Source organism: Corvus moneduloides, chromosome 23 (assembly GCF_009650955.1).
Source record: "Corvus moneduloides isolate bCorMon1 chromosome 23, bCorMon1.pri, whole genome shotgun sequence".
In the NCBI taxonomy this organism is placed as follows: Eukaryota; Metazoa; Chordata; class Aves; order Passeriformes; family Corvidae; genus Corvus; species Corvus moneduloides.
In genome coordinates this window covers 4,206,122-4,218,087 of record NC_045498.1, presented here as the reverse complement: position 1 = coordinate 4,218,087, position 11,966 = coordinate 4,206,122, and the positions used below count along the sequence as shown (strand labels likewise).

At 58.1% G+C, this 11,966-nt stretch overlaps 1 protein-coding gene across 1 annotated transcript; it reads right to left on the bottom strand.

The window, feature by feature from the left end:
• Nucleotides 1–5,350: 5,350 nt before the first annotated feature.
• C23H1orf216 (chromosome 23 C1orf216 homolog) lies at nt 5,351–7,705 on the bottom strand. Its single transcript, XM_032132569.1, has one exon. The coding sequence runs from the start codon at nt 7,703–7,705 to the stop codon at nt 6,887–6,889; it is 819 nt and encodes a 272-aa protein (XP_031988460.1). The 3' UTR covers nt 5,351–6,886.
• Between the last annotated feature and the right edge of the window lie 4,261 nt (nt 7,706–11,966).

Below are 11,966 nucleotides of genomic sequence, written 5' to 3'. Positions count from 1 at the left end.
CTGATGAATGAAGGATGGGTTTTTAAGCCTTTTTTGCCCCCAAGGCCCGCAGCTCTGGCTCGGCTGCTATCACTGGGATAAATGCAGCTTTTGGGCCCGGAGCAGCATCCGTCGGAGCCGCGGCCCCCCGTGCCGGGTTATCAATCCCCGCTTAGCATCGCCAGCGCCGGGCTGGGTCCTCTCCACTGGGAGCCCTTTTCCTACCCTCTGGCCACAAGAAAGACCAGTCTGACTTAATTCTGCACAGTATCAACACCAAACAGACTCAGCCCAGCACTACTGGCTCTCCTAATTCGGCTTTGTATTCCTTGGTTTTCATGAATTTTTAAAAAGTTTGCATTTCTCCCAGGTTCCGGTGGGTTTGCCGGGGTGCATGTGCCCCAGTGCTGGCTCTGCATCCTCCTCCTTGCCCTCCTGGAGAAAACAAAGGAGACAGAAAGTCAGCTTGGATCTCCCCACCCTGGGAAGTTTTTGGATGGCTTGAGAAACCAAGTGTGCCACAATTCAGGAGATGAAAGGGCCGGCATGGTGATTGGATCCAGCGCTTGGGTCCTGGCACAGCTGGTGCCACGGTGCCACTCCTCCCTCCGGCAGCACTCAAATGTGAAAATACAGATGGTGCCACTTGCAGGGCAGGGCTGGAGCCATGGGGGAAGGAGGCTTTGGGAAGGGAAAACAAAATGAGCTGAGCCCTCAAAGGACTTAAAAAACTCAAATGCATTTCTCTGTTGTTTCACTTTGTTGTTGGTGCAAAATGCAGCCTCCATCCGTGACTGGGAGCTGGAAGCTGCCTTCTCCCTCCGGGTCTGTCCAGAGCAGAGAAATCAAGCCAGGGCAGAGGAAAATGGAGATTCCAAGATGGAAAACATAGATAGAGTCTGTGAATGCAGCCAAGCCAGGCACTTCACTTTAAATCTAAGCACAGACAAGCTGGAAGCCTCACTCCACCACACCAACCTGAACTTTCATCCACTTCCAGTGGTCCACAGAGAGAGCTTGGAGATCAGTCTGGTCATCTCAGAGGCTGGAACCTGGTCCCAGTCTGCACCCCAGGGGTTTCTGTCTGCAGAGGTTGGCAGTGGTGACACTGCAGTCCCACCTATGTCACGGAGCTGGAGCCTGTCTTTAGCAGCCCCCAGCCCCATCCCAATGTGCAGCAGCCCGTGGGGAATGGTGTCCCCGCATCCTGGCCAGGAGGAGCCAGCAGCTCCCCCAGTGAGCCCCTGGGGTTTGTTGGCTGTCCAGGCAGAGCCTTTGTTTTTAGCCCTCAATCAAACACTCATGGACAGGCCGTGCATGCAGCACTTGGATCATTATCGTCTTGAAGGAATAAAATGCAGCATTGGGGCTTTTGGGATTCAACCCGATGCTTCCAGGGCTTCAGATATTCCAGTGCAGATGCTGAAAACTGGGAAGGCATTCCCTCCAGCGAGACAGCCACTACATCACAGGGGACCCGCGTGAGGAAATAATGATGTACGGCTGGCCTTGGGGCACTCTTTGCAGCTCGATTGGCCTCCCTGGCAGAAGAATAACCGAGAGTTTATTGCCTCTCTTCCAGTGATCTTTACTCCCAGCTGTTTTCTCAGGGAGGCCTGGATCCCCATACCTCATCTGAAGAGCCATGGGCTGCTGGTGAGGCACAGAGTTGGTTCCTGGGATGGGGCTCTGCTCTCACAGGGGAAATCCTGACCCACCTCTGTCCAAGGCAGATAATGATGCCTGGGACCTCTTTTCCCCTCCTCCTGCAAGTGCAGTGAGCTCCTGGAGCAGCACCAGCACCCTTGGCCTCAGCACCCAACCATCTCAAATGTACAGCAAACACGTGCTCGCTTCTTCACACCGCATCCCCTTCCCCAGCACCCAAACACCTGGTGCACCCATGTCTCGATGCTGCACCTGGGCAAAGCCCCTGCAAGGGGTCCAAGAGCCCATTTCTGACTTAAATCCCACCTGCCTGGGCAGGAGAAAGGGGAAAAAAGCACTTTAATGCCAAAGGCTGGTGATTCCCAGGTCTTGATGCCATTTATGAGGGGCAAAGGTGAGGTGGTGGCAGGTGATTTTTCCCCTTTTCCCTGGCCCTGCTGCAAACAGCCCAATTGCTACGACTCTTGCGTCATTAAAATGTAAATGAAAACAGACACAAAAACAATCTGAATTTCCAGCCGAGTTGCTCTTGCTTAATATTCTACCCCGAAGGGGGATGTGCGGAAGCAACAACATTTCAAAGGGAATCATTAAAGAAGGGAGGCTCAAACTGCGTTTCCATCAGATACCACGGGCAGAGCCCAGCACTCGGGATCCCGCCCATCCCAACGCCGCTGGAAAGGACGAGGTCTTGGAAAATGAACCATCCAAGGCAGGGTGAGGAGGATGCTCACCCTGAGCAAGGCTGTGCTGGTCACATCCCAGCGTGGTCCAGTTCTGGCTGTGGATGGGCAGAGGCGCTCCAGGTGCATGTTACCAGCTGCAGTGATCCGGCTGGGATGATGCCCAGATTTTAATGCATTTTGAGGTTTTAGAAGTACCCTGGAAGGGCAGCAGGGTTTGCAATGTGTCCTGATACCTCAGCAGCGCAGGGTTGGGAGAAGATCCTGGTATTCCCGATCCTGTCTCCTGCCTTGTCCACCCCGAGCTCTCGGCATCAGTGCTGCTCTGCTCTGCTTCAAGCAGGAGGTGACTGTATTTCTTCTGTATTTATTCTGCCAGTGTGAGGCAGATAAAAAGAAATATAAAACGTCAGGGAGTGAGAACAGCCTGAAAAATCCTGTGAATGGTGGTTCTGTCCCAGTGGATGCTGCTGGAACCGGAGAGATACACCAAGGCCCAGAGCCACACGTGAACTCCCAGGATCTGCCTCCAACCCTCCAGTTCCTACTGGTCAGTGCCACTTACCCCGGGCTGCAGGACAAAGGAGCCTGGATGGACAAGGAGGATCTCTCTGTGGAGAGACTGGAGCAGCAGGACAGAGCTCCCCTGCTCCCCACCACCCTCCTGGACCTCCCAGGCAGTGGCAGGTGCTCCCAGCACAGTGGACATATGGATCCTATAAGGGCTGAGCTCATCTCTCTGGGCAGCCTCACTCCTCCGTGCCCCAGGGAGCAGCCTGGGAAGGTTGGTGATGGTGGGACATGGGGTGCCCAGGGGGGTGGGACCTCTCACCACACTGGGTGCTGCCTGGATGTGACATTTGGGGTGAGGGGAGCAGCTCTGGCAGTGCTCATCCTCCCAGCTGAGAGCAAGGAAAGCCCTTTTTCCACTGCAAACCAAACATGTGGGATCTGGAAGTCTCTGAGACACAATAAACAAGGGATCCTGGGATGCTTTAAGTGTGTCCCAGTCTGGATCTCTGGATAATGGCCTGAGATGATTAATTTTCTTTTGTACTTTCATTGCATCAGTTATCACATCATTCGATTTTATTTTTAAAGACTTTTTTCTAAGCCCACAAAATACTGGAAAGGGTTAGAGTGGATTCCAATTACAAGGTAAAATATTTCCCTCCAAAGCTTCATAAATACTTGATTTTGGTTTAATGCCATTATTTTAACTTTCAAAGCAAGGCAGCATTTGCCAAATCTTGCTTTGTGCAGTAAAACCGGCCCAGTGTCACAGGGATTTGATATAATAGTAAAAATAAACTTTCAGAGGAGGCTTTAAAACCAGAGGGGCCATCGGTCAGGCATGGGAATTCAGGCTCAGATGCCATGGGGTCCACAGCTCAGATCCCCCCATGCTGGCAGGGAGCCCCATCATGGCTCCAGGCTTCTGCCTGGAACAACGGCTGCATCCAGATCCTGCTGGGGGCATTCCCACCGACCTGGGGGGGTTTGGGGCTGGAGCATCTCCCCTGAGATCCAAGTTAATCCCTCTGGGAGGTGAGAATGCAGCCCCTTTAGGGAGGCTTGGCAATCCCTGAGGATGGGGAAATCCCTGGCATGGAGTCCTGGGGCAGATCCCCATCCCAGCCCCATGCCAGTGCCTGCCTGTGGCACCCATCCCATCTGGATTGCACCCAGAGGGAGCTGAGCATGGGATGCAGGGTCAGAGTGTCCTGGGGGGTGTGTCCCAGGGACAGAGTGGGACCCTGCCTCCCCAAGCTGGCCTGGGCTCAACCCTGCAGTGTTTTGTGTCTTTATTGGTTTTCCCCCCACAATTGGTCAGGTTTTTAATTAATTCCCAAATCTCATTTGGGCACGGGAGCTGGGGGTGGAAAAGCTCTGTCTGTAGTTGATTTTGCAAATCAGTTCTGGCCATCTCCAGCCAGGTCCTGGGGCAGGAGCATTGGGGTCCCAATAACCAGGGAGGAAGCCTCTAGCTGCCAGAGCAGATCCACCTCTTTGATGTGCTCCCGCAGTTATTCTTTCATTTCTTGAGCAAATAATCTGGATTTTCACAATATTTACCTTGGAAATAATTATTTGTGTAAAGCATTTGACCAAGATAAACAGAGAATCTCTTGGTCTCGCTGCGGGGCTGGGAGGGCTCATGTTCCCCCAAACCTGATGGAGCGTGGACTCTGTGGAAAGTGGATGAGGTGAGAAACAGGCTGAGAGCAGCACCCCACATCCTAGGGAACCCCCGAGGGCTTGGACAAACCTCCCAGCAGCCCTGGCTGCAGGGCACGGATGAGGGTGGAAAAATGTGGTCGCTCTGCCCTTCATGCCTTGCTGTGTCTGTACATGGATCCCTGAATTGCATCCCTGGATTCCCACAGACTCAGAGGCTGGAAAGGAGAAGCAGGAAGGGGCGGGGGGGAAAGGTGAGGGAGGGTTCAAAGGGCTGCTACAGCCTCGGTTTTTCATCTCTAGTTAATCTCTGTGAAGCCTGAGGCAAAGTCACCTTTGGGTCAACACTCAGGTGTTGTTATCTGCCACCCCCATCACCCAGAGCTGCCCCCAGCCCTCCCCACGAGCAGGGCCGCAGGGCAGGGTGCCAGGAATCCGGGAATCCGGTCCCCCCGGTTCCAGCCACGTTCTCCTGGGGCAGAAGGTAAATCCTGCACTCAGACTGTACCACAGCGCCGGCTGCCTGCTGCCCCACGGCCACGGGAGAGACAGGAGGAGCAACACATGCCGGTGTTTAAAAAATCTTTAGAACTTAAGCCTGGATGAACTGCTGGTGCTGGCACAGCGTGGCTGACCCAGCAGGCCAGCATGCCCAGGGATGCAGGGATGGGAGGAAGGTGCCAAGACCTGTGCCCTCGAGCTGCCATTCACCCACGGTCCCACCTGCGCAAGCTCCAGCCCCTGCGGTGAGCACGGGGCGGCTGCTCCCAGCTCGGCAGCTGGGAAGCTTCCCTTGCTTCCCAAGCTTCCCTTGGGAAGGGAAATAAAGGAACAAATCCAGCTGGGGCTCGGCTCCTTCAGCTCCAAGGCTTTTATTAAGGTGCGCAACATGCCCACGATCACAGGTCTGGGATGTGACACAGGCAGCAGGCGCTGGACGCGAGCGAGCAGGAGGGAGGTGAGGGCAGCATGAGCCTTGCAGGAAGCTGCCAGAATCCTCCAGTGCTGGCACAGGTTGCTTTGAGCTAAGTGCACCCTTTGCAACCAAAATGTCCTTTTTGGAAGAGGATTTTTGTGGATCTCCTCACTTCACCCACTGGCAGCAGCCTCAGGGGGAGCAGAGCCTGGCTGTGCCCCATGTGGGGCAGGAGGAGGCTGGTGCTGCCCCCGGCCTGTGGGTCGCTGGTGGGCTTGGCCATGGTTGTTCATCCATAGTCTAGGAGCATCTGGTGGGTGGTGGGTGCCAGGATGTGACCAGATGGTGCTGGTCACTGGGGCCTTGGTGAAGTGGCTCCTCTGATGGCAGGAAGCAGTTTGGCTGGGGGGACACGGCAGCTCTGGAATCCCGCATCACCCTCCTTTTGTAGATGCCAAATGGAATCAGTGCCTGGCTTTTCTGGGCAACCGGGGCAGGATGGGGAGTGCAGAGCCCTCCAGCTGAGCCCTCACTGCCCACTGCTGCTCCTCCACATCAGCACTTAAATGGAATATGTGTCCTATGGATACACAGCAAAGCACAGCAAACATACACAGCAGCTCCTTTTCCATCTCTAGTTAAGACAACTGTTCTTTGGGTTCTGTGTACAGCTCCCACTGGATAAAATGAAGATTAGAAAAAAATATTTCTTTGCTCTCAAATGATAAATTAATATAAACACCAACACCACAAGTTCATGAGCAGCTTTGGGATCATGCACTGAGTGAGAGCATTGCCCACAGCAGACAGACGTGCACACACACATAGACCTAAATTAACTTTTCTCTAATACTGACATTAAAAACATATACTGGTGTTGGATCATTTGACTTAAATTTTCAGTATTCTGAGGTCACTTTTCAGAATGACTTTTTTTCTCTCTCTCACAGCCCAGGACACCTCACTCTCACCAGCAAGCAACGTTTACCAGAGGCTGGGCTGTGGCTGCAGGGACGCACCGGTGCAGGTGCGATGTGATGGAGATGAAGCACATGCTGGAAGTGCTTTGCCCAGGGAGGTTTAGAAGCTTCACTGCCCTGGGGCCCTCACTGCCCTGCAGCTCCAGCATGGCCATCCCAGCACTGGTGTGGCTCAGCCAGGCTCAACAATGGACTTAGATTAGGCTTAAAGATGAGCCTGGTCACCTCGGGCTCAGCACACTCCAAGGTCCTGAGGTCAACCCAGCCCAGTGCGACCCCGGACTGGGGTGCAGGACAAAACAAATTCCAATGCAGAGGGTAATGGAGATGAATGGGGACTCTTGGCTGCATTGGAGAGACATGGGAAGGGCAGGGTGGGCACCCAGGGGCCCGGTGAGCGCTTGGCACAGGATGGAGATGCCACCAGCCAATGCCACACCATCCAGAGGGTGAGGGCTGGGCTGGGCAGCGCTGGTGGCACCTCAGGGGCCAGGGACGGCCGCAGCAGCAAGGCAGGGCGGGCCCTGCTGCATGCAGCGGATGAGCTCCTTGCGGTTATCCAGGATGGTGTCGAAACTCTCCTGCAACCGGTTCTGCTGGTCCACAACTTTCTGCTGGAGGCCGTGGATCCAGCGCAGCAGGGCCAGGCGCCGGTACATCACCAGCTGGATGTGGTGCTTCTCCTTCTCCTGCTCCTTGAAGCGCTCCTTGTCCTGGAGGTGCTGCACGGCCTCTGCCAGCGCCGGGAAGAAGGTCCCCGGCTCGGGCTCGGCCGCCCCTGCCTCAGGGGGGCTGCTGGCTCGGGGGGCAGAGGCAGGAGGGTCCCAGGTGGTGCTGCAGGTGCTGTCGGGGCTGTCGATGCTGAGGGAGCTGCTGGCGTAGCCGTTGTCCTCTGCAGGGGAGCTCGGGGGCTTGACACATCCCCTGGCCCCCTCCTCGGCAGTGTCTTGTCCCCCCGCCCCGCCGACCTCCGCTCCCTCGGGGGGGCTGCGCACCCCCTGCTCGGGGGGCACGTCGCCCAGGCCCGGGGCGGCGTCCCTAAGCTGGCCCTGGACCATCTGTCTCTGCATTAATAACAGCAGATTATCAGACGGATTTGTGGTGTTTTCGCTCTGGCTGGAGCCCTCCTCCAGCGGGGACCCGGGCGCTGGCTGGCCCCAGTTCTCGTTGCTGTCACACACCTCTCCCACGAAGTTGGAGTTGGAGTCTGGCCCATGTCCTGCCCCTGGGATGGCTGTGCCCGGCGCTGGGGCCCCCCGGCCCTGCTGGAATGGGGCATTTGCCGGGCAGACAGCAAACATCTTGCCTGCAAGAGAGACATGGAGCCGTGACACGCCTGTGGGCACCTGGGCCGGCACAACCAGAGTTTGGTTTCCCTGCAGCTACAGTGGGGAAAAACACTCTCTTAACTTTATTTACCTCTTTAAAGGTACCGGATCCATCATAGGCTCAGGGTTCCTGGGTGTTTGACTGCTGCTCTCAGCAGGTCCCCATGCAACATCATGGAATCATGGAATGGATTTGGTTGGAAGAGACCTTAAAGCTCATTTCGTTCCAACCACTTGTCACAGGCAGGGGTGCCAGTCATCCAAGGGCATCTTCCCACCTGATGCAGAAGCTCAAGGAGGCACCTCCCATCCCATCTGTCTTCCCTGACAGCTCCAGTCCAACGCCATGTTCCTGCAGCATCCCCTGGGTGAAGCCAAAGGGCATCACGGGGCGCAGGCACGCAGCTGCAAGTGCTGCTGGCAGCATTTGGACCGTGGCTGATGCAATTAATTCCATGCTGGTACAGGTGCACTTGGAACACAGCTTTCCCAACAGCAATAAATGACTTTCAGCAGGTGAGACTGCCTGGGCTTCTCTGCACAAGCCTTGCCATCAACCCTGCATCAGGACAGGGGGCTGGCCTCTGCCTGCGCCCAAATCGGTGACCCCACTGGCCTTCTTTCTCTGCAGGGCTGGGAACAGACTGGGCCAGAAAAGGAAAGGTTATCCCAGTGTTCCTTGCCGGGTCCCTGGCAGCGAGAGGCGCTCTCCAAGCTCTCTCCTACAAAGACACGCTCACAGGAATCCCAGGAAGGAACCCATCGGGTGTCCCGGTCTGACCCCGGACAGCAGCGCGGCAGCAGGAGGGGTGCAGGAGCCCGTGCCCAGCTCAGGGTGCTGCCAGAGGCCTGGGACCCCGGAACCCCCGCCCCGCAGCCCCCCGCACTGACATCCGCTCTGTCCAGGGCTGGGTGACACCCCCGTAAAACCGCTGCACCCCACAAAAGAGCTGCACCCCATCCGAGCGCTTCCCCCCGCAGGCGCGGGGCCGAGCTGCTCTGCCGGGGCGGAGGGGCCGAGTCGAGGAGCATCCCTGCCCCGCAGAGCCCCGCAGAGCCCCGCAGAGCCTCCTGAGCCCCACCCCCCCCGCTGCCCCCGCAGAGCCTCCGCAGAGCCCCCCTGAACCCGCAGCCCGGCCGGGGGCGGCCCGCGACCCCCGGGCCCCGCGACCCCCGGGCCCCGCCGCTCCGCTCCCACCGCCCGCTCGGCCCCGCGCACTCACCGCCCCGGTCCAGCCCTGCTCCGGCCCCGGTCCCGGCCCCGGTCCCGATCCCGGCTCCGGTCCCGGCCCGGGCTCCGTGCGCTGCCGCCGCCGCCGCGGGTGGGAGCGGGAGCGGAAGTGGCCCCGCGTGGGGAGGCGTCACGGCCGCACTTCCGACGGCGCCGGCGGGGCTGCTGGGGGGGACAGGGATGCTGGGGGGGTGGGGATGCTGCGGGGGGGGGGGGGGGGAATGCTTGGGGGGGGGGCGGGGATGCTCGGAGAGGACCGGGATGCTCGGGGAAGGCGGGGATGCTCGGGGGAGGCGGGGATGCTCGGGGTAGAACGAGGATGCTCAGGGAGGTGATGGGGCTGCACGGCCGCTCCCGGAACCGCCCGGTCCTGCCCGGTGCCCTCCGGTGCCACCCGCCCCCGGTTCTCGTGACTGTGTATCGCTATGGGTCCATTATTCACCCAGAGCATCCCTCGGGAAACTCCAACCGTTGTCCTCCAGCGGAAAAGGGAAAACTCCCACCCGTGTCAGGGAGAAGGAGCTGGAGCCCCCCGGCACGCACAGCCCGGCGCTGCGTGGGTGCTGCTGGGCGCTCCCCGACACGGGCGGGGTGGCTGGATTGGGACACTCTGGCTCCTTCCCACCGGCCCGTGGGTCCCGTGAGCCTCAGCAGGTCCCCGTGGGGATGGGGACGGAGCTGAGTGCTCAGTGGGTTCTTTATTCCCCTCGCCCGGAGCCGGGGTGTCCGCGCTGGGAAAGGAAAAGGCTCAGGAACATCAAACGGTTCCCACGAGCCCCCGCCCGGCGCGGGGGTCACATGAAGCACCAGGAGCGTCTCGGGAGATAAAGAGGCTTTGTGGGGCTGGGAGCCGCGGTGGGGGCAGCCCCATCACCCACAGAGCTGCCCCGGGCGGGGATGGTCCCATCTCCTGCCGGGTCACCCGATGGGGCCTTCCCTGACATCCTATGCGAGCTCTGGGATAGACATGGCACGAGCAGAGCACCGACATCCCAAGCGCTCCACAGCCCAAGACCAGGCTGGGATCGGCGCCTCCCACCTACCCCGAGGGGGAGGAAGGAGGGATGAAGGTGCTTTCAGGGTGGACAAAGATCCTTTTAAAAGCTCTGGATTGCTGGAGGTGGGATGTAGGTGAGAAACACCCAGAGCAGATGTTCCCTCATGACATTTTGAGGGTTTGGAGCAGTGGAATATGTGGCCGATAAATAAGTTGTTTTAATTTCTTATCTGCCTGACAGGCCCCTTGACAACCTCTCCTGCTCCTGGCTGCTCCAAAGGCTTTGACAGCTCCATGGAGGAACAGTCGGAGGAGCAGGACCAAGCGCTGTAACTGGGACACTTGGGCTGCAGCTCCAGGGGAAGCCTGGGATTAAAGAAACAAACCCTTCCCGTCGCACAGGAAAGGCAGGAGCTGACTCAGGCGTCTGGGAATGGGCAGGACAGAAACAGGAGTTTGGGCTCACAATGGGTTCAGCTCAGCCTTTGCCATCAGCCGAGCATTTGCTTTGTGCTGCTCTGGGCTTCACTCCCATCATGGCCTGAACTCAAACAGAGTGAAATTTTCATCACTGAGAGCACAGAGGGAATTTTGATCCATTTGGGGACCTTCTCCCCCAGTTTACCAAAAGGCACATCCCAAACAGGCCTTTTCCATCTCCTGTTTAGATTTCAACAGCACAGAAAACCATGAGCGCCACTGGAGTTTGGCTCCAGGGCAGAACAGGGTTTGCTCCTCTCTCAGCTTTGCTTGTCCCCAGCCCAGGAATCCCCACAGGCCAGCAGGTGTGGATGTGCTGGAGCCTGCTGCAAACCTGCTGCCCTGGCTCTGGCTCCACTGGTCTGGGGGTTTTGGGGTTCCCCCCCAAAGTGCCAGCCATGGTGGGAGCCAGGGACGTTCTGGGCTCACAGAGGGATCCAGAAACAGTGTTTTTAGGGGTCTGTCTCACTGGGATTTTGCACTGGTGCAGCTCAGCTCCTGGGATTGTCTGTGTCTGATGGAGACCAGCAGGATTTGCTGCTTCCTGTGAAAACAGTTCCATTCCCCTGGGACCTGCCTGCGTGGACGCTGTGGGAATCCCAGAGCAGGGAACCCCAGCTTGGGGCACAGGACAGAGGGGACGTGGGGACTCAGGGAGGGCTGGGCTGGTCCTTTCAGGGACAGTGGGAAAGGGAAAGTTTGGAAATGGAGGGGGCTTAGTGATGGATTTCAAAGTCATCTTCCCCTCCCCTTCCCCCACTTTGTTCCAGAAATAAATTAAAAGCTCTCCCTCCAGGAAATTAAAAATAATTTAAGAAGGCTGAGCACAGGACTTGATGCACTGGGGTTTTGGAGCTGGGGATCCTGTGCATGGAAGGGAGAAGGGTGGTGGAGGTGACCCTCTGGAGCTTCTCCAGAAGGCACTGGCACCAGATTACTCCACCAGGGCCATTCCCTGGGGCACGGATGCCCTGCCCTTCCCTGGCCTCAGGGCCTGTCCTGGCTGAGGGAGCCCCCTTGCACCCAGGAGACTTCCATGGCATCTGTGACCTTGCTCCAGCAGAGTGCAGGGAGGGACACACCAGAGCTGGGAGCCTGGCACTGGCCATGGTGGAAATCATCCTTCAATCCCAGGGCCCAGCTCCCCTCTCCCTGCGCTCATCCCGCTCAGGGGAGCCGCCGTCTGCTTCTCATCTGCCGCGCGTCCCGCTAACCGCTGCAACGTGCCATGGGCTTTGAACCAAATTGGTCCCAGAAGGAGCCCTGGCACTTGGCCCTGTGCCCGCATGACATCAGCCCCGTGTCGTGGCCACAGCCAGTCCCGACCCCTCTGCTGGGAAGGAGGCACCGGAGTTCAAAACTGCCCGGCGCAAGATGGGCTGCGGATCTGCGGCCTTGCCGGGAGCTGGGGGTGCAGGAGCAGGTGAGTGTTGGTGCTGCTGGTCCTCAGATTCTGCCTGCAGCCCCCGTGCCCTCTGCACAGGACCATCCTGAGAATCCTGCCATGTCCCTGAGAGCCTTTTCCA